Below are 22,917 nucleotides of genomic sequence, written 5' to 3'. Positions count from 1 at the left end.
GATTCTCATCATCATTGATGGCTCATGCAGGCTCGGGCTCCATTCAGATTTGAGAAGTTCTAGACTTTCTATCCAGTATTGCGAGATCTGATTAGAGAGGTGTGGAGAATGTCGGTCTCTAGGGATGCAAGATATCGGGTGATATCAGAGCTGGAGCTAGCTAGGTGCAGACTCCTTCAATGGAACCATCTTAAGGTTGGTGACATCTTTAGATAGATTGAGAGGGTGGAGGCAGATATTGCAAAGTTGAAGATGAGAGAGGATTAGGAGGGGGGCCTCCGGGAGCCTGACTTATGGGAGCTTCATCACAAGCTCTCGATGCACCACTCTTTGCTAACACGGTAGGAGATGCTGTGGAGGCAAAAGTCTAAGATATAGTGAAACAAGAAGGTTGACTGAAACACCAGATTCTTTTACCAATCTACTATGATCCGGAGGTCTGTCAATCACATCAAACAGCTGAGGGAGAGAGATGGTAGAGTGGTGGATGATAGTGATAAGATCAGAGGATAAATTCTCCAATTTTTCATATCGTGATGGATCGTGCTTTTGGACAGCGATACCCCCTCCAAGGGTCCTAACCACATCTCCAATCAGGAGAATAAGACCCTGACTCATCCAGTGTCTATTGTAAATGTGTGCGAGGCCCTCTGATCTCTTGGGAAGGATAAGGCCCCGAATGGGTTCCCCCCTCTTCTTTCGTCAATACTGACCTATTGTCAGGAGGGAGGTGGTGGAGGCGATACAAATGATCTTTGATTCCAAAGATCTTCTAGAGTGAAAGAAGACACTAATCACCCTTATCCCAAAGGGATGTGATGCGTCTACCCTGAGGCATTTCAGACTGATCAGTCTTTATACCACTCTCTATAATTGCATGCTAGAGTCTTGGTCAGACGATTGAAATCGATTATGCCTCGTCTGATCAGTCTAAAGTAGGATGCTTTTGTCCATGATCGCTACATCACCAACAATATTTTGCTCGCCTAGAAGTTCATGCATGATTCGTGGTAAGCCTCCATTCATCAGAGTGCAATAGCAATCAAGCTGGATATAGAGTGGACTTATAACTAGATGAGCTAATATTTCCTGCATCGGATGCTATAGGAGATTGGCTTCTAGGATAGGTGGATCGAATAGGTAATGGATTGTGTGGAAAACCTGAGCTTTGCCATTCTGATCAACGGTGCTTCGATGGATTTCTTTCACTCGATGATCGAGCTTCACCAAGGTTGTCCTTTTTCCCCTACTATTAATTTTGTGCATTGATGCTTTGTCCCATGCATTGAGGGTGGCAATTCAAGAGTCGAAGTTGGAGCCTTATTGGCTCGCTCTTGGGGCTCAGCTACTTTCGCATCTTCTTTTGGCAGATGGCTGCCTATTTTTTAGTCGGACCTTGGTTTGTAATATGATGTGCTTTGTGACCATTGTTGAGACCTACTGCCAAGCATCTGGCCAGCTAGTGAACTTGCAGAAGTCTACGGTTATCTTTAGCCCCAAGATAAAGGTCTAAATCAAGCAGATGATTTAGGATAGGCTAGAGATTCTGGAGCAAACTAGGATTCTAACCTATCTGGGGGTTCCTATCACAAGGCAGAGACTTCAGAGGGCCGACCGCAAGCCCATGGACCAACGGATCCAGGACCGCCTCAACAGCTAGCAAGCCAACACCCTTTTCATGATGGGCAAGATGACCCTCGTAAGATCGGTCCAAAGCTTCATTCTGATCTACCTCTTGGTGAATACAATTATACCGAGCTCATCTCAGGGGTTGGAGCAACTATTCTGAAACTTCTTTTAAGGCTCAAGGCATGATGATCGTGGGCTCCATCTGTTATTCTAGGAGGTGGTCTGCCAGGCTATGAGGGACGGGAGTCCTGAGGATTCAATCTCTGTTGGTTACAAGAGAGGATATGATTACTAGACATGCAGCTAGATTTCTCATCCAGTCTAATTGTTTATGGAGTAGGACGATAAGGACTTAGTATGGGATATGGAGTCAAGGGTCCCAGATATAGACTAATCGTGGCTGCTCCATCTGAAATGAGATTTGTGCCCATGCCCCAAGAATGTTGGCCCAAGTCAAATAGTTGATTGGGGATAGGACATCGGATAATGTGAGCCAAGATGCTTGAATTTTCAGCTTGCCCCTCTCCTGTTAGCTGACTTACGTTATCATGGAGGTGGATGACCATCTATGGGTCTATGACTTGTTCACTATCGACGACAGGGGCTGGAAAGTATAGGATGTTACTCATCTTTTTGGTGGTATACTCATTGATCAGATTCTCGTCATTCTAATTCGCATCCATTAGAGTCAGGACTTGAGGGTGTGGGGCTCAATATGTTGTCCAAAGGCTCCCATGAGAGACCTCTCCGAGATGTATAGACTTTCATCAGATAGGAGGATCGAGGCTGCTCGAATCTGGAGAGTGGCTACTCATCCCAAGGATTGGCTTTCGATGCATACATTACTCAGGGATAGGGCATGAAGCTTCTAGTTTGTTGCCTGGTTTGTATGTTGGAAGACGCATCGATGGAGCATGCCCTCCTACATTGTCCAAAAGCGAGGTTGATTTGGAGGATGGGGGCTGGTTAGTCTTGAGAGGTGAACAACAGTCCTTAGTTGGACCCCTTTCTGGACGTGATCCATTGGAGTACAACCGAAGTGTCCACCTATACGTAGGGGGTAAGATAGCGTATATCGTCTATCAGATCTGACTATCTAGGAGTAGCTTAATCTTTGAAGCCAAGGTGATGCCTGCACACTAGCCTATCCTTTGATGTCTCGAATTTCTAAGACTCCTATGCTATTCCTGTAGTGATAGAAAGGATTATTTTTATTTTCTAAGAGCCCCTTTTTTTGAAATTTGTTAAGATTAACTTTAATGGTAATATTAGAGATGGCAACAATCATGCTGACTATGTCATTTGAGGTCTAAACACCAGGTTGCTGGCAGTAAAGACATATCTATTTGAGCTTTTTGTTCCGAGAGTTGTACTTCAAGCCATCTGAGTGGATATCATTTGTACTAAATATGAGCTACGAATGGAGAAAATTTTTATAGAGAGAGACTCTACCACCATTATCGAATGGATCCAAAATGACATGAAGCTGTTGAAGGCCCATTCGCTCTTTTGTGACATTTAGATTTTCTTTTGTAATTCTATCGCGATGTTTGTTGTGCATGTCTTCTGAAAGACGAACAGCACGATAGATTGAGTTGCTTCATACATTACTAAGTATGCCGAAGATTAGACCTGACGACAGCACAAGACTTGCCCATAGACCCTATAAAATCTTTTATTTTTTGACTTTTTAGATTGTACTCACACTAGAGTGATATAATCACCCGTATGTACCCAAAAAAATGAGATCCTACAAAGATTTGTACCATCCACCCTGAATGCTTAGAGATCCAGCTCCAAACCCCAACATCAACACCATTTTTAATTTATTTTTGAATTGCCATTTACTTTTTCTTCAATTCTTTGTCAGTACAAATGCGGAGAACTAGTATATACAATCATGAGCTTCATGCTAATCAACCTATCACACGCATTAACCCCTAGCATTAGCTTTGGAACGCAACTGAATAAAATTGACAAAATATAAGACCACAAATCTGCAGTTATTCTCCTCTAGAGAAAGTAATGTTTTGACCCTGCAAATTCAGAGGGGATTTCTGCAATGCCGTGACATGCGATTTTAAAACAGAATTTTCTTCTAGTCAGAAATTGGACCAAAATGCTCCAGTAAACAAGTATGATCCATTAAATATTCCATGCAGTACACCCAGACCTATTACATTTTATGCAAGCAATTATCACTGATAATGTGCCTCATCCTGACCTGTTACTGTTGCTTCTGGAAGGTCTTGCAGTACTGGTAATTGGCTGATGTTTTTCCTGAGAACTGCATAATCTTGGGCTTTTATTATACTCTATACCTTGGAACATTCTACTTTCTCTTGGACTGTTTTATGGAGATCTGCATGCTAGTGATAAGATCAGCAACACAATCTTGCTGAAAATATACTCCAGAACATGTGGGTTGCATCAGTAATGCCAGGATTACCTGATGGCTTCTCAAAGAGGACTCCATGACCTGTCATCACTTCTGGTCCCAGCTTTACTTGTAAAACACCAACATTGATACATCAAAAGCTTCATTTGTCTCTACTGCGAATTCATTAAACATCACTGAGCAGGTTATGAAACCATAACCTGATTTCCCTGGACCATCAGTATATTTGATGCCCATAAAAAATAGTTGTTCATCAGCACTTTAAAAGTGCTACACTTTCAGCTTCACCACATAAAACTATGCCAAAGAACGTAACCATGTCAGATTTCAATCAAGAATAACTCCTGCTTCTTGATTGAAGCTGCTTTCTTTGCAATAAATTATACTGTACTAAACAGAATAAAATGGTACACAAGCTAAATGTGGCCTACATCCTCTTTCCTTGTGGTCCGCCAGTATTTTACTTATGTTTTACACATTGCATCCCCCAACAAATTACTTACAATCACATGACATTGTTGTGTGAAAATTTTTCCACATTTTACCAAGATGATATACCTGCAACTAGTGTCATTCTATAAGCTTTTACACATTTGCCAAATGGATCTCTAATTGCTTAAGGTAAAGAATGCACAGTAAGTTGTTCAGAAGTAATGAAGTAAGGTTTGTATCTTTGGGCCAATCCAAACATGCCAAGTGTGCCACCAGTATGGAGCATCACCACTTTGACATCCTTCTCAATTTCTTCAAGTGAATGAAGAACAGCCTGCTCCCAGGCAGCCAAGGTATAGACAGGATCCACAAGTATACCAGTTTGTTGTGCAATTTGTCGACATGCCTCAATTTCCCCTTCCCAAACCTTTCCAAATCTGGAGACATGCAGAGCATTTGGTCAAGATTGGGAAGACTAGAAAAAGACAGAATTATGATCCCCATTGTCGCCTCCTACATATGACTAACGGATTATTTGACTAAACATATAATGAATTTCATCAAACAATGTTTGTGAAGGTTCCAATGTTACTGAAATTAGCAGAATAGTAACCTATAGAAAGGAAGTGACATCAAAGTAAGAATCAAATATTAGACCCTTTATCGGCATATCTATAAAATCATGGAGCCAGCCAACATTAATCTTGATGTAGTGAAAGCCCTAAAAAAATCAACTTGTCAGTTATATAATAATCCAATTATTATCACAATTAATCCACTCATGTAGATGCTTCATTTTTCTCACCAGTCTTGTGAGCGAAAAACTTAACAAAATGTTAAAAGGTTGATTACAGATTAACTACAAAATAGTATCCATGTAGGAATGTGCCTCTGTGTGCATGCTTGTATTGCATATACTGAAGAAAGAGAGAGAGAGAGAGAGAGGAGGCTCAAAGCCCCAATTCAATCAATGCTATACACATATTCTGCCATCTTAAATAAATTTCAAATCTCTAATATATCACTTAAAATGCCCGAAAAAAGGATAACAAATATCTTCTGAGATTTTTAACTTTCTTATGCAGTCATGAATGAACTATTTCAACACCAAGATACAACATTTGGAATTTATTTATGGCTCATGAAGCACTCAACCACACTGAATTTTGGTTTATGAGTTCAATAATAAGACCATGATACATGGTGTAACTTCTCAATACGTTATTTCTTTCACTTCTTTTAACCTACCACAACTACTCAAGATTTGCTATGCCTATACCAGGGCTGGACTGGTCAATCGATGGCACGATTCAGTACACCCCCATGCCTTTCCATGTTGGGTCCGTATCGACACAATAGAGAGGTGGGGGGAGAGAGGAGGAAGAGATAAAGAGGGGGGAGAGAGGAGAGGGAGAGGGAAAAGGGGATGGAGAGAGATGGTGAAGCCCAATAGAGGCCGATGGAGCACAGCTGACATGGCAGAGAGGGTGGGAGAGAGGAAGAACATGAGAGAGTAAAAGAGAGAGAGAGAGAGGGAAATAGAGGGAGGACTACCAAAGGGCCTTGAGGCTACTGGAGGGCCACAAAAGGCCAGAGAAAACACTCCACCCAACTTCACTTAAAAATCACAAAATAAAAAAAAGGGGCCGATGGACCCCTATTTTGCCCTATTTGATCATTCGGAGGGAAGAGCACCTCCCTTCAACCCTCCAATGGCCTTCACGACCCTCCCTCTCCCCTTTCTCTCTCCTTTCCTCTCTTTCCTTCTCCCTCCCCCTCCAACCAGAACAATCCTGATCCACCACCGGCATTGCATGATATGCGCCGAACTAGGTGGTTCAAGACAGTTCTGCATTCATTGTGACTATTATTATTGTTTCATAACTGTATAGACCATGGATAACAAACCTCAATATATTTGATTTTTTTTTCACAAATTTTAAATGTTCAAGATCATGACTAAGGAATAGATTCTAAATTTTAATGATAAATCATGTAACTTGCCCTATTAAGATTGAGGCTTCAATCCTCTTGGTAGAATTTAACTTAAAATATGTGTGGTACACATGCATGGAACACTAGAAAAATGCTTAAATATATTAGTCATAGTGCCATGCAGGAACTTTCACATCTATGCAATATAACTAAAATGTCCCTTTCCTAAATGTCCCTTGCTCTTGATCACTAGCTTTTCTGTGAAGTTCAAGAAAATTGAATCTTTAAACATATGTTACAGACTCCAAATCGGTCACTCCAAATCCTCATGCCTCATGTTCCTACTCCTGACTAATGCAATGAAAGCCCAAAAAAATGACTTAGCAGGTGCCAAAAAAAAAAAAAAATACAATTAATAAACTCATCTAGATGCAGTATTTTCCTTGCCCATCTCCTAAATCAAATGCCAAAGGAAAAAATTAAGGATCAAGTATATTTACCGGAGAAAATCTACAAACCCACCAAGGTATTACCCCTCTATGGTTGAGAAAGAGAGAGAGAGAGGATATAGTACAGGGATTAAAATCTTTAATCCTACAGTGCGGTCTACATAATGTGTCATCTAACTTGATGGTTTCCATAGCAACATGCAATATATGGATATAGTTTACAGCTTAGAATCGACCATTCACATCATATATCTGGTTTGCATGTGATGAAAAATGCCGATCATGATCAATAGTGTGGATGCTTAGTACCTATGCCCCAGAAGTTCACTTTCTTAACCAGGCACAGAAGCTTATGTTCGTTTTAGAACTGTACAACCTATAGGTAAGAGATCTTCAACACATTTGTTGTATTTAGGGTTTTTAATTCCTATATTTGATTGCCTTTAGGGTTTTTAATTTCTATATTTAAATGATTCATCAAAAAAACTGCATGATAGGATTAAGGTCTGAATCCTCTCAATTTAAATATTTGTGTGTGTATGTTATAACACCGCATACAAGCTTAAGTAAATTCGCATGTGAAACTTATACCCAAAATACACCAATAATTAAAATATCCCAGTCCTATACATATCATGTTGGTCCTTAGCTTTTCCTATACATGAATTCAATGAATCAGATTTATTTATTATGCATCATAATCCTTAGTACAGAAGAATTATCTTCATGTGGAATGAGTGAATCATCAATACTTCTCAATGTTCTGGATGTCCTACATCAAATTCAAATGAATAAAATTGGTTGTATATTCAACATAAAAAGGAAATGTAACTTCAAAAAATAAAATTACACATCTTTTTGAATGCACACCACCAACCTTGAAGACAAATCAAAGCTTGAATTTTATCAACCAAACTTCAACAAGGTTTACTTACTTTACATTCAATGCTAAATAAAATAATCTAATGTTACCTAGTAATAATTGAGTCTTCTGCACCACATACATTTCCACTAAAGCTGTACTTATAAGCATTAACATTTAAGGCCATGTCCTCAAAATTACATTTATTATGGGGCCATTTTAATATAATCCACTAATGCATGTATTGCATACAAGAAATTAAATAAACTAAAATGAAATAACGGTATACATGGGTTCAAGTCTCTCAATATTACTTAAGTAATGAATTCGGAGCTGTTATAAGATCAGGGATCTGATCCTATAAAAAAATATGATGGAGGAGCACCTAGGAACATATAAGATTACAAATAAGCAAAAGTCTACTTATTTGATTTTTTCTATCATTTTCATCTTGATTAGCAATTTGTTATTGGATCTTAAAACATGACAAAACAAAATAAAAATAAATAAAAATAAACAAGAATCAACAAATACAAAAACTATTGGATAAGAAATATTATATATTGTATGGGCCTGAGTTGTGAATGTTTTGAGAATCAGGTGTATGGAGTTGCTCGGGAAATGCTAAATAAATAGTTGGAACTCAGCCAGTGTTTTTGTCCACCTAATAGGCACACAATCTTGACAGAATAGATCAAAAAGGTTCCTTCATTCCCATTCTATTCTATCTCTCCCTCTATATTCCTTTCCTCCTATCTTGCTTTCATATTTAACCTCTGCTTTTTCCTGACCACCTGCACAGATGCTGTGGATCACACCTAATCTGTGTCTGCATATGTTGAGATCATTTACCAATGTCTAGGACTGGAGCTTTGACACCATGGAAAAGTAAAGAACATAGTGTATGTTGCAAACATTAATAACTACCTGAAACTCAAAGTGTGGGAAATGGTTAACAAGGTGGAGTTACATATGTCTACTACATATGGAACTCATGCAGCATAGGATTAGTTACAGTTTGAAGATGAATGAAGTCTTAAATATACAATATACTTTGGTTATTCTTCTTTCGTATTTAATAGCAATTATAGCTTTCAAGGGACATAACATGAAACCTGAATAAGGTTTTAGCTATACATTGATTTTTTAATGCGTATAATGAACAAGCCAAAGAACTTCAATGGTGTCAGACATACCCATGATTCTTAAATCATTTAAGGACTTTGGTTGCTAACAGTATGATATGAAAACCGGAGCATAAACTGTTGGAGACACAATCCACCACGCTCTTCACCTTGCCCACATATGGCACAAAAAGTCATTAGTCTATGATGACATATTGATCTCATCTCTCTTAAAAGTCCTCTCTCCATCACCTACAATTATTTGCATTCCATTGCATGGCTTGCAAGCTATCTTGTCTAGTATTGTCCTAACTATATGACCCAAAGCATCATTTGCTGTACCAGATTATACTGCCCATTATTGAGCATGTTATTCTGTACCAGCAGGGTAGCGAGACTCCCTATGTCCCTTGAACAGAGTGTTGGTGTCAAGTTATGTACCATACTGACATTCAGTATGGATGTACTAGTCGGTTACCTATAAAAGGTCCAATACCAAGAGTGCAAACCTTGCTCCAATAAAAATCTCTACATTAGTAAAATCATATATACTTTCTTGCTGCAATTCATATTATGTGAAAATAGAAGGATAGGATAGTGCAAACTCGATAATCTATCCCGCTTCCATCCTTGTTCCCAAGTAGTAGTGAAGACAAAAACCTACTAGATTTTCATATCACTTAAATGTTGTGTTGCATCTCTACATGATTATCTGCAAATCTAAGATCACCAATGGATACAAAACTTATGCAATAAGTGAAGTCTATGGCACAAAGCATCACCAACAAGAAACTAACCACAAGAGTTGGTGTATGTGATGTTTAGGACTATCAAACCCAGTGAATATTGTCATATGATGTTAAAGTATGTATTATAATCTTTATAAATCAAAATAGAAGTCAAATTAATGAAAGATTAACCATAAACAGATAATCAAGTTATATAATTAAATATCCAAGTTAAACAAGTAATAAATAAATAATTTCATGTTCAAATCCAAGTTAAACAACTAATGTTCTTAAATTCATAGGTAATCAAGAACAATGTACTATAGTATTTTATCAGAGAAACAAGTTTTTCCATCTATAATAATGCATCAACAAAAACATGCAAATATAGTCATAGAATATTGAAATCACCCAACAAAAACAAATGGATAATTATCAACTTGTGGATACAAATATTTTCTTGTTCCTTTTTATAACATTTTAAATATTATTCTAATGCTCTAGAACTATATATTTGTGGATTCTTCTACTAAATGGCATTGGTTAAAAATAAAATAAAAAATGATGAGAATTTATCAGCTTAAAATGCATTTTAGAGGGAGAAAAAGCTTGTCTTAAATGAAATATTTGGTTCTAAGGGAGGTCTAGCTAGGTTAAACATTAAAACTAAGGTTCACAATCCTGACAATGGACTACATACTAGTAGGAGATTATCGGTATGGTATAGTAACGATATTGTATTGTACCATAGCAACCTGTATTGGTACACCAGAAAATATAATTTTGTACTTTTTTTTATTTGCAAGGTCTTTAAGCTTCATTTATTTGGTTTTGATGGAAAATAGGATTTTTTTATGTTCAAATATAATATATTTTAATTTTTTATATGCATGCCTAAAGAATGGTGTGCCTATATAATAAATGTTAAATTAACTATGTTAAATTAATTAAGTATAATGTTGACAAAAAAGAAAATGCAACAGACATGCATCTGTCCATTCCAATTCGAGTGTCGATGTCCCTCATACTCGTTTGGATCATGAATAATACTAATTTGGAATCTAACATCTGCTTTAGTTTTTTCTATTAATTTCATATCTAACAATATTTTAATAAAATAAACATCAAGAAAAAAAAATGTTACACCATTACATTGATCTAAGTAAGATCTATGATATGTAACAAAATCATGCCAACATACAAAAGTTTGGCATTAGTTAACATATTTTTCAATTTCCGGTCTTTTATGGGATGCAACAGGAAAAGAAAAAGGAAGAGGGAAACACATAGATCAAACCTCTCGCATACCGTTCCACTCTCTCCATTTATTTCTCTTCTCCTCCCTTCCCCTTTCTCCTCTCTTACCATAAAACTGAGAGAGAAAAGGGTGTCGGGCCCTTTCTCCCTCAACCATTGAGGCCCCAAACTGATATAGGACCCTCATGGGTCAATCCCTTGTAATTGAGCAATTCTGGGCGGTTCTGCCGGTAAGGACTGCTTAACACCAGTTCAAGCAAAATACTACACTAAGACCACAAATCATCAAGGTTCATAAGGTATGGACCGTATGGTATGATATGATTGGATAGTTTGGTATTGTATATGTCACCCCCTGATCTGAGATTATGAGTGAGGATCATGGCAACCGCCGCATACTTAAGGAGAACTCTTTCCACAAACATGCAAGGCATTCCAAATATGATATCAATGCACCATAGTGAAATTTATAATAAATTTAGTCCAAAATTTAACTAACCAAAATCAACTTTAGTCTCTTACAAAATTTCAATCATATTCAAAGATCTTATATCAATTATACCTCAAATAAAAATTCTGTAAAAATATAAATCTATGTTGTCAACTCTCGCTTTTAGCTTACTCACAAAATAGTACCATGTCTGCAATTAAGAATCTGAATATGAAAAATAAAAGAAAGAGTAATGACTTGATAGCTCAGTAAGTAATGAATATCTCAACTAGCATTTTAAATATTATCATAAGATATAATGTTAAAAAATAATGCCATGAATAAACCTACGAACATAGTTCATGCTTACTTAAATAAGTCAAATAATCTTAATACTCATATGCATGCGTAATCATAAATTCAATTCGAATCAAAAATACATATAACTCAACAATCTTTGACTATGACCAATGTTTAACCCCATTGACGGGATCCACTGAATGCCAACGTATAACCCCATTGACAGGATCCACTAAATACCAGCATACACCCCCACTGACAGATCCATTAAATACCAACACACAACCTCTACTGATAGGATCCACTGAGTACCAACGTATAATCCCCATTGATGGAGCACACTAAGTACCAATACATAACCCCCATTAGTAAGGTCAGAATCCAATGCACAATCCCCACTAGCATGGTCCAGAACATGGTTAGGTTGAGAGCATAAAATCCGATCCATGTCAAAGCACTTTTGCAACATAACATATATGTCATAATTCCATATATATTCAATAATAAATCCATAAATCATGCATAATTATTTACTTTAAAATAATTATGAAATATCTCAGAAGACGGCTCATTACTTATCTTTTACAGAAGACTGAAAGAACAGATTATTAACCTTGAGGGAATTCTTCAAACCTATTATTCAAAATTATATTCTTACATTAATTTTAATTCATAATTAAATCAGAATAAAATTCCAAATCAAAATCCCACTTAGGATTGAATCAAAAATTAGGTGTATCTGATGGATTCACTGAATTCATAAATCACGTAAAGAAAGAATATCAGAGGAGAGAAAATCGATAAGATTGAACATGATCGGTCAGACGACATTACCCAACTCCCAATCGATCTAATCAAGATGATTCAATCAAGTCATAGATGAATTAATGTATAAATGATCCAATAAAAATTATAGATAATCGAATCTAATGATATCCAGATTATGTTAAGAGGACACCGGCACACCATCCGACGATCGGGATTAGGATTCTCTTTACTGGAATTAGATAAAAATCATTAAAAAAAATCTTTTATTGAATCAACAATAGAGAGAGAAAATGCCATAGAGAGAGATAATTTAGAGAGAGAAATCATAGAGAGAGAAAGTTGAATTTTCTAAAGAGAAAGTGGAAGTCTAGAAAGAAAGAAGGGAGAGAAGGAAGAGAGAAATTCTCTCTCATCTTCTCTATTTTTTTTGCTTTTTTTTCTTTTTTTTTTTTCTTCATGGAACAAAGGACCCGCGCGTCCTCTTTTTGTTCATTCTTCTTTCACAGAACAGGGGAGCTCTTCCTCCCCTTGTTCCCAAACTAGGAGGGCCTCCTTCCCGCCGACAACACTCGTGGTTGGAAGATTAGACCACAGCGGTGACTGACGAGTTAGATCTAGCGATCCGCGATGACAATTGGTAGTGGGAAAAACAAAAACAAAATGAAGACAAACAGGAGAACTTTGGCAATCGGATTTCCAGAGTTCTCTGATAGAAAATCATCAAAAATTCAAGCTTAAAATGCACAGGAGATTGAAGGAAGATGATAGAAGAGGTTTACTTGATTTTTTGATGCAAATTAGTCGGATTTCTGACGGCCAAATCCAAACTAACCTGCTAGTAATCAAGAGGAAGAGAAGGGAAGAATGGACGGCGAACTTGGTGATTTCTGATGAGAAAAATCGAGAGATTTGAGGTCTTCAAATAGATATCTGAGGGGAAGAAATAGGATTTGATTCAAACTCTATTTCCTAGTGATTCTAGGTTTTGGAACGGAGAAGAACTCCTTCGGGAGTTCTTCCACGCGTTTCCCTCCTTCCACACTAATTCCAACACATGCTGGCCCAATCTCAATGTTTTTTAGTTCCATGATTTAAGATCTGTGAAATTGCTAAGATTAAGAATTGGGGTATCACAGTATACTATATTAAAACTAACTATGGGTCTACGACATTATATGCAGTAACTATTTATAAAATATTGATGTGCAAATCTGAAGCTCCATTTATGAATACTCTATCTTAGATCTATGACTCATGAGAAACCACCTATCATGACATTCCCATCTTTTACATTTTCATTGTTTAGTTCTTTTAATACATGTTTTCCAATGTATTTATTCTTAGGTTAGATCTGCTTCTGCTCTACTAATTTCATTTTTTTTTCCACCTTGTTCATTGTTATGGCTAACTCTAGGTTATGAACCTTTGGACTCACATCTACCGTAGATGACTAAATTCTCATGATCTATCATTTGGATCACCTCATCTATAGCTGTTGACAAAGACAAACTTGACCATAGGTTGAATCACCAAGGACTGACATTGATCAAACTAGATCCGAGCACATGCAATGTACATGAGAGGAAACATGATGGCTATGATCACTCCTGTCCAATTAAAGATTTCTTCCACCATATACATACCTTGATAAATGCCTCCCCATTTTTAGCCGGTGCACTTCCATTTCTTCTTCCCCTTAGAGCATGATCTCAACTGAATGGAGTGCCTTTATTAAAAATAGAAGAAGCTATGAAGCTACTGATGTATCAATTTGGAGATGCAGATGCCTGCCCACAACCATATGTCTTAATCATGAAGGTATTTTTTGTTATTATGTTAGATGGCGGTTTTGTGGAAACTCAAAAAATGATTTCCAATTAACAAAAGCCATATGATTGGCCAGAAGCTCAAGGACCAGCCTTTCCATCAAGATTTTAAATCCATGAGATGGCAGTGTCCTAGTTTCTCGATAGAACAGGATGCCTCATTATCTGTCCCATCCTGGTCCAACATCTTCTTAGGTACTCTTTGCCTCTCTCCCCTTATTTCCTTAAGTTCCTTTATTTCTTTCTTTCTCTATTTGTTTCCTTTTTTTCTTTCTTTCCTTCCTCTCTTTTTCTTCTTCCTTCTTTTTTATTCCTTCTTTCCCCTTTCCTTCTTTCTTCCTTTTTTTCCTTCTCCCTTCCTCGTTTCTTTCCTTTTTGTTCTTCTTTCTTTCATTCTTACTTCCCTCCTTCCTTTCTTATTGTTTCCTCTTTCCCTCCCTTTCCATTTCCTTATGCTTTCCTTTCTTTCCTTCTCTTCTTTCCTTCATTTCTTTGTTTCCTTTCTTTTTCTCTTACTTTCCTTTCTATGCTTTTTCTTCTTCTTTCCTCATCTAAATGGATTTCAGAGTCCCACCCTCGTCCCAATTCCCATTCTCACATGCCTGCATTACTTTGAGTTTCCACCATGATTCAATGTAGTTGCTGTTACTGTTATCTAACATTACTGCAGATTTCTTCTCCAAGTAAGTACACTAAATATTTTCCTTACATCAACTAAATCCAGCTCCCGGTCTTAAAGAATTAGTATCCATCCATCTACATTCCTAGCCATACAGAAGTATAGCCAAATGTAAAGGAATCAGAATGATGAGAATAAACAACCAGAAGCACTGTGTTCATGCATCGCTCCAGTGTTTTGAGGGGTATATGCCTACCCTGAACCATCCTGATTTTTCATTGGGAGTTAACACTCAAACCACATAACTTCAACAATATCAAATACACTGACATCTCACACTACGATTTGATTATCAGCACCTATTCAGCTGATGAGTGGTTCCTGTGATTCAGCACTCATTGTGATAAACCTTCTTTGATTGGAAAAAGATCAAGCTATGGACCCCTGCCCCATTAGAAAGTCATTACCAGCATGCCTACTGTGTCAACTAGGCCATTGTGGGTATGATATGCATCATTGAGTGTAAGTTTCAAGACTCATTGTTTAAATTTTATATAAGCAATGCATGAAGAAGCTATTAGGAGATACAAATCACAATTTCAATGACAGATACATATGCTGCAGACTTATTTGGAACCAAAAGAACCTACATGAAAAAGATAAATACAGAATATTGTGAAGATTTAGAGATTCAACTTACTTTCTTGGGTGAGTACGTTCAACCCATTGCAGAGTACCATCACCAACTCCATCTGTTGATGTTTCAGAAAATTTCACAGGAACAAACCTTTTGAAATTGGATGTTAGGCATCTTTCCCGTTCCTTATACCTTTCAATGGGATCAGCAAGCATGACCGCAGTTACTTTCCATGGAAGTCTGTTAGATAAAGATTGGTGTAAATTCAAGTCTGCACAACATATTTTTGTTATTAAGCTTCCTACCCTGCACAAGATGTTACTTTCCATGGAAATCATGTAGATCAAGTAAGATTGTTATAAATTCAGGTCTGCTTTAGCGAACAAACAGATTCTCATTATAAAGGTTCCTACACAGCACAAGATGGGGTAGAAGTGAAGAAATGGACATGGGTATCAAGTCATTTATCTAGATAAGCATAATGACTTTGGAAAATCAAATTAGCAAAATTTTGACCATATTCCCACATTAGCACATACATTGATGCCAATGATTTAGTTATCCTTCTATATCCTTTTACAAAAATGAAAACATTTACAATGCTCCTCTTAGGAGAAATCCTCTCATCTTATGTTCTGACCTCTAGTTTAAGTCAAAGAAATAGGTCAATGTAGGGAAAAGAATACATCTTAGCCCTCCTTTCCCGCCTCCCACTCCATCCCTCATCTCTTATCACCTCCCCCTCACAACTTGTTCCTCTCACCCCCTCTAGCCATGAAACAGATGCAGAATATAACTACAGAAAAAATGGAGCAAGGATGGGAGGTAAAGCTAGGGCATAGATACAGGAGAGCAGTGATAAGAGAGAAGACGAAAGAGGGAGGCCATGGTGAAGGTGAAGGGGCACATAGGAGGAGATTGGCAAAGGAGGTTGATGGAAGACAGAAATGGAGGAGAGAGGCAATCAGCAAAGAGGGAACAACGAAGGGAGATGAAAGGCATAAAGATGATATACAAACTAAAGATGATATAAAAAACTTGGTACATCACTAGCTTTAATTTCACTTTTTACTAATGCTGCATGTAAATTGCTATTTCTATATGCGTACTTTATATTGTGCTTACTACGGTTGTCAAAAAAATGCACATTCCTAAGCTTAATTTCATTTTTATTTATGCCATGTATACATATTCCCGTGCAGGTGCGCCTTAAGTTGTGCTTATTAGGGTCATTAAGAAACTAATGTAATTAGATAAGAGTTAAAGAACTGGCGAAACATGCATTAAGAATGACTCACTGTCCTTCGAAAAGCAATATTGTAAAAGCTGCTGTGAATTTTTGAATTAAACAAATTCCATTTAAAAGTAGACTTCCAAAGCTTAGAAATGAGTGAGATATTGTCATTTGAAGTTGGGCCAATTGCAGAGTCTTGGTTTGGCAGTCTTAAAGGGTTAGTCTTAAGAAGGCACAAAGCTTGAATACATGGACAATTTTTTTGCTAGAGAAAGACCCTATATGATTGATAATTTATTGTGATCTTTTAAAGAAAAGAAAAGAGTAAATCATCATTCGAAAGAGATAAAGAAGGAAATAGGGTTTTTAAGATTTATAGACAAACAACCATTCAAAAGCAATTTTGACCTAAGAATCTACATGGAAATCCCTTAGAAAGTTCCAGACATAAAGATATGCATCAGTTTAAGATTTACTACCACCCAGCCTTTAAGTTTAGTAGCATTCTGCACTGGTCCTTAACACTTGGCATTCAATGTTTGATCCGGTGTACACTCATACTGGTGGTATCTACGGACTAAGACTCACTCTGCACATGCTTACAGTTGTTTTGTACATACTTACATTTATTTTGGATAAAGTTTGCATGAGTGCATATAAGACTAAGAATTAAAAATCAAACAGCACTAAAATAATGGAGTGTAATGAATTTCGGTCAACAGGGACTGGACATGAAATGGCAAGCCAAACAAAGGACTTTTTGCAAATTATCATTTAAAAATTTGGGGATTCAATCATTTGAAGTGGGAATTGAGTTGATCAAGATCTACTATACTAGTATTGGAGCTCGTATTTGGCCAACGACCAGTTCAGTGTGGTATAGGTCTGCATTGTACCAAAGCATACTAAATAGGGAGAGGGTGGGGGATCAGGGAGAAGGAGACGGGGGAGGGAGGGGGAAAGAGGGGAGAGAAAGAAAAAGAGAGTGGGAGAGAGAGGTCAAGGCCTTCGGCCTCACCTAAGAGAGAGAGAGACCAAGGCCAAGGCATCTGATGATGGCTTTGCAAGGGATAGAGGCTCAAAGAGGTGGGAGAGGAGAAAGAGGGGAAGAGAAGGCTTTGAGAGCTTCAAAAGCCCTAGATCTAGTGATAGGGATCGATGGAAAGGGGGGCTGAGAGAGAGAGAGAGAGGTCATCATTTGATTGTGTCATCATCGACCAAGGCTGAGGGCTTCAAACAAGCTCGATAGGGACCAAGAGATTCGAATGAGGATAGAAGGCTTCAAACTAGATCGAGGGCTTTCAACAAGGCCTTTGATAACCTGTTCCAACCAGTTGAACCATGCCAGTGACTAATCTATCCACTTGGTATGCTCCAAAGTCCAAACTGGCTGGTTCCACTTATCCTGGTCGATACTTATTACAAGCAAAGCTGAATGAATTTGCTTGGACCCTTGTGTACCTTGACACAAGGTTTAAGTTTAGCACGATCTTTTATGTGTAATAGGTCAATCAATAGCAAAGTTATCTAAATACTTGGCATGGATGCCAAGTATCCAAGTGTCCTCAGTGTCGGACACAACAACTTCCAAGAATCAGGGCATGGGGAGATGGCATAACATGCATAAATGATGCTTTGGTACTTTTGCTGAAATAGCTATTAGATAGCAAGTTTAATCTATTTGTTATTTTCATTTAAAGTTAATTAAACCATGAAAGATACTTAAATTGATAATTAATCTTGATACTTTAAGATTAGAAAAACAAACACATTTTGTAAAGTTTTATATACTTGTGATGACTTTATATGAAAAATATAGTGACACTTTGGTTTGAGTATCCATACTATATTGATAACCAAGGTCTATAGAATCAACACGAACTGCCCGACTTGGAACATACCATATCAAACTCAAGCAGAACCTAGCTAATTTTGCGTGTTGGTTTGGGATAGCGGTAAAACCACTGTGAAATGCCTAACATTGAGCGGAAATGATCAGTTTCACTTGGTTCTAGGCGGTTCAAATCGTTTTACCCGATTTGCCTCAACCTAAACATAACACCAATCATTCCCAAATAAAAAGGGCTCTTCAAATTAGGGTTCTCGATCATGATCATCTCCTTGACTCTCTTCCACCATTCCATGGGTTTTCCTCTCTCTCTCTCTCTCAATCTGCACTAGGGTTAGAGTCTTGTCCTCCACACTCCGCTCCTTGTCTTCTTCATCTCTCTCCATTTTCGGGTGTAGAGAGCAATGATGTCAAGGCCAAGTGTGAAAGCGGAGATTCACCAAAACAAATCATGGTGGCAATGGATGTGGAGAAGAGTCAATGGCAGAGAGAGCCCCGATTTAACGCTACAAATAGCGGGCAAGCACCACCATGCATACCATGATTTGGTACCATACTATCATGGTTCTTGACCAATACAATAGCGGTAATGGTTGTGCAAACCTTATTGATAACTTTATATTAAAAACATAAAGAAACTTTGCTCGAAGTCCTCACAAAACCTTGCACCTCATTTAAAGTGTCCAACACTTGAAACTAAGAGTCCTTAGCATGACACTTAAAAAAGGTGCCAAGTGTCAACACTTCTTGCTGATATTAGCAAGACACTACAAAGTGGGGTGTCTAGCCATATTGTGCTGCATCATGCCATAGCCAACTGTCCAAAAGTGTTGACACTTCTAGATAGCTTAAAAAAGAAGTGTCCAAGTAAAATAAATCAATAGATCTCTTATGTAGAAAGTATCAAGCTTTAACTCCATTTTAAGGGGAGCAACAGGTAGCCCAAAAGAGTGGAATTTGCCTGTAAGGCTGAATTTAGGATTTTTTAACCTAACCTATTGCAATTTTGGGCTCAAACTTTTGGGATTTGATGAAATACATGTGTGGAGTATTTCAAAGTTTAATGACAACTTAAAAATTCCAGTCTGAGTCAATTTTTTGTAGCAATCTTTCTCTGCTTGCCATGGATTGCAATTTTAGAGTACTAGTGATTGTGTTCCATGTTTTGCCTTGAATGCCCAAAAAATTTAGGAACTATTTAAGATCAAAATAGAGATTTTTTTGGACCTTAGAAGACCTTTCATAAAAAACTGTAAAGAGGGGTTATATTACAAATTGGGAACATACTTAGGATCTGCTTAGGGATGCTATAGCTTTTGGCTAAAAGGTAAATTTTAGTAAAAGCTGCATTTTGATGTCAAAAGCTATTTTAGGACAAAGCTATTTTTTGTTTGGCTATTAACATCCTAAAACTGTTCTGAAGTTATAGAAATAATTTGCTATATGTTTGATTAATAGACTCAAAAGCTGCTTTTGAATGATAAAATGAGCAAAAGGGATAAATATCTAAAATGATTCTAAAATTATTTGGATATAAATTCTCTATTTTATTTCTTCTCATCTTTCTTTTTGTACATTTTGTTTAAAGTTATCGACTAGCTTTTTTATTTTTTTTCCAAATTACCTTCGTGTCATTAGGTAGGGATGGAGATGAGAGAAGGTTAATCAAAGAAAGAGTCACAAGGGTGTCAACAAAAAAGGGACGTGACATGGATGGAGATGTGGATGGAGATGAGATGAGATTAATATGAAGAAAGAAACAATCCTGATAGGCAACAAAGTCGGACAAAAGAGGAGAGATGAGAGGAGATTAATAATCCTAGAAGTTGCATAAAAAGGGATGTAGATGGAGATGAGAGAAGAATAATCAGAAATGTGGATGGAGATGTGATGAGATTGCTCTGATTAAAAAAAGAGTCCTGATAAACAAGAAAGTCGGACAAAAAGAGATATAGATAGAGATGAGAGGAGATTAATAATCCTGAAAGTCAAAAAAAAAAAGGACAGATGGAGATGGGAGGAGATTAATGATGATGTGGATGGAGATGAGATGAGATTTATCTGAAGAAAGAAATAGTCCTCATAGACAACAAAATGAGAAAAAAGGATATGCAAGAGGTATTGAGAGGGTAACATATAATTTCTCTTAAAAAAAATTTTCCGCAAACGTGATATTTAGCTTGTGGTACTGCATCCACAGAAAGAAGTCAAATTTACATAAACCACATTTTGAGGGATCTTAAACATAATCCAGAATTACTTTTGAATGGTAGCCAAACATCAAAATTCTGCTTTTAGATCCGAAATCACTTTTGACGAGTACAAATGCACCCCCAAACATGCACTTAGTCTAGGTAGTTCTTAAACATGGTTTTAAGTGACTTTAGGGTTGAATAAAGAGCTTTTGAGCATCTTGTGCATCTTTAAATGCTTATGACACACCACCATTTATTTTTCATTGAATATACTTTCTATACAGTTGTTGATCCATATTATGTGTTTATGTGATTAAATTAGATTATATACATGAAAACATAATGGACTCATGAAAGTATTTCATTGCCACATTATCCTTGTTTAATTTTGAAATTTTCTTAGAATGAAGCATTTTGCTTGTGGACTTGGATTCAGCTTCTAGGCTCATAATGCACAGATTTAAACTTTGAAACTCTTTAATATATCCTAATAGATAACTCCTATATGATGATTGTTGAGGCCTAGATCAAGCAACTAGACCTGAAGCACATGCAGGAATACATTGACATCGTGGAGCAAAAGTGGAATTATCAAATGAGTAGAGAATTATAAGTCGTGGATAATGTTTTGTTCATTCATAATTTCGTATACTTGTTCATTAATACATGTGCCGATCATTTGTTCATTAACTAATTCAATTGCAAAATCTATTAATATCTTAGTACCTCAACTTGAAGTTCCAATACAATATCCTAGCAAATAGATATGGACAGGAACTTTTAATGCCTTGCACAATGTAATATAAGATGGAACCTGATCCAATAGTTACCACCCAATGTCTAGAAGAGGTAAGTTATTTTGAATGTCATGCAAGGCCATAACTTTGCCAACTCATGTAAATTATTGACATTATATAATATATATCTGTTTTATAGACCAAAGCATTTAGGGAGGGTTCCTATAGCTTTAGCAACAAGACAGCTGTGGTAAGCAAAGAAAACATGAATCCAGTATTTTCAAACATTGACTATACTTGGTATGATGTTTTATTATTCGGATAAATAATAGCAACACCCCTTCAATTTTTTGTGATTTGCACTTACCCTCCAAAAGTTTTTTTCATTAGATTGCAAAACTTAGGTTTTTATTGCAATGTAGCTGGTTGTCCATCTCTGTCAGAATTCATTAACACATGACAGCCACATGAGATAACTTAAGATGGGAAACACCAATAATACCCTTGTTGGCTAGATTACATGAATGTTATGTGTTTTGACAGGAACGAAAGGAATTCACATAGGATCATGTGACCCCTTTCATTTTTTTTCTTTACCAAACAGAGGCTTTAGAAATCTGGTTTTAGTCCAAGGAAAAGAGAGAGGAGAGGGAGCGAAAGGAGAAAGAGTGGGAAGAGATCGAAGCGAGAAGAGAGAGAGAGCAGATGGAGAAGAGAGGAACCTGTAAGCTCATGGCTTCAAATATAGCTTTGCCCAAAACCCCTTCCAAAGCTCTTTCCAAAACTCCGACCAAAGCTCCCATCGGCTTCTTCCCATTTTCTACAACTGTAGATTGAGGGCTCCATTGAAGACCTAACAGAACATAGTAAATCTCGGGTGCCAATTCTTTGGGTGCTCCATATATAGGTAAGAAAAGGATATTGTTTTTAACATCTTTTCTAAGCAAGATCTCTCATAAATCTCTTGAATATAGCCACAAAATGTTTGTTGGCACTAAAATAGAGCATTGGAAAGTGGGATGGGAGGATTAATGTAAAGGGTTCACCCCATAAGCAGCTGTAGACAAAATTCTAAATCCCACGGATGAGGGTGCCCCAATTGCACCATGGCACGGGATGCCCCACTATCCCACTCTATCCCGATGGTAGTCCCGGTCATGTATGCCGGTAGATATCCACCATGTCTCTTTCCTTCTTTTTTCCTTTCTTTCTTTCTTGTACTTCTTTCTTTCCTTTAATTTTCTTTTACCATTCATTTTTTTCTGTCTTCTTTCTTTTCTTAGTCCCTTGATTTCTTTTTTCCTTTTTCTTCTTCTTTCTCCTTCCTTCTTTCCTTCATTTCTTTCTTTCTTCTTCCTTTTTTTTCTTTCCTTTTTTTCTTTTTTCTTTCCTTTCACCTTTTCCTTTTCATCTTTCCATCCTTTTTTTTTCTCTTTCTTCTTCTCTCCTTCATGGATGAGTTTCGAAGTCCCGACCCCATCCTAGTTCCATTTTTTCATAGGAACGGG

The 22,917-nt window shown here is 37.1% G+C and overlaps 1 protein-coding gene across 4 annotated transcripts in view; it reads right to left on the bottom strand.

Moving 5' to 3' along the window:
• Positions 1–4,345: 4,345 nt before the first annotated feature.
• LOC105035661 (putative D-cysteine desulfhydrase 2, mitochondrial) overlaps positions 4,346–22,917 on the bottom strand; it is a 32,555-nt gene continuing 13,983 nt past the window's right edge. For 2 of the 4 annotated variants that reach the window (XM_029262012.2, XM_073250482.1), the window contains exon 5: positions 4,346–4,896. In XM_029262012.2, coding sequence (XP_029117845.1) covers positions 4,745–4,896 — 152 coding nt within the window. In that variant the 3' untranslated portion in view covers positions 4,346–4,744. Of the gene's footprint in view, positions 4,897–15,457; positions 15,666–22,917 lie in introns of all 4 variants that reach the window. The other 2 variants (XM_073250481.1, XM_010911296.4) reach the window with 2 other exon arrangements.

Source organism: Elaeis guineensis, unplaced genomic scaffold (genome assembly GCF_000442705.2).
Source record: "Elaeis guineensis isolate ETL-2024a unplaced genomic scaffold, EG11 Super_Scaffold_1000033, whole genome shotgun sequence".
NCBI lineage: Eukaryota > Viridiplantae > Streptophyta > Magnoliopsida > Arecales > Arecaceae > Elaeis > Elaeis guineensis.
The sequence above is the reverse complement of the archived record's forward strand: the minus strand, read 5'-3'. Positions and strand labels throughout refer to the sequence as shown.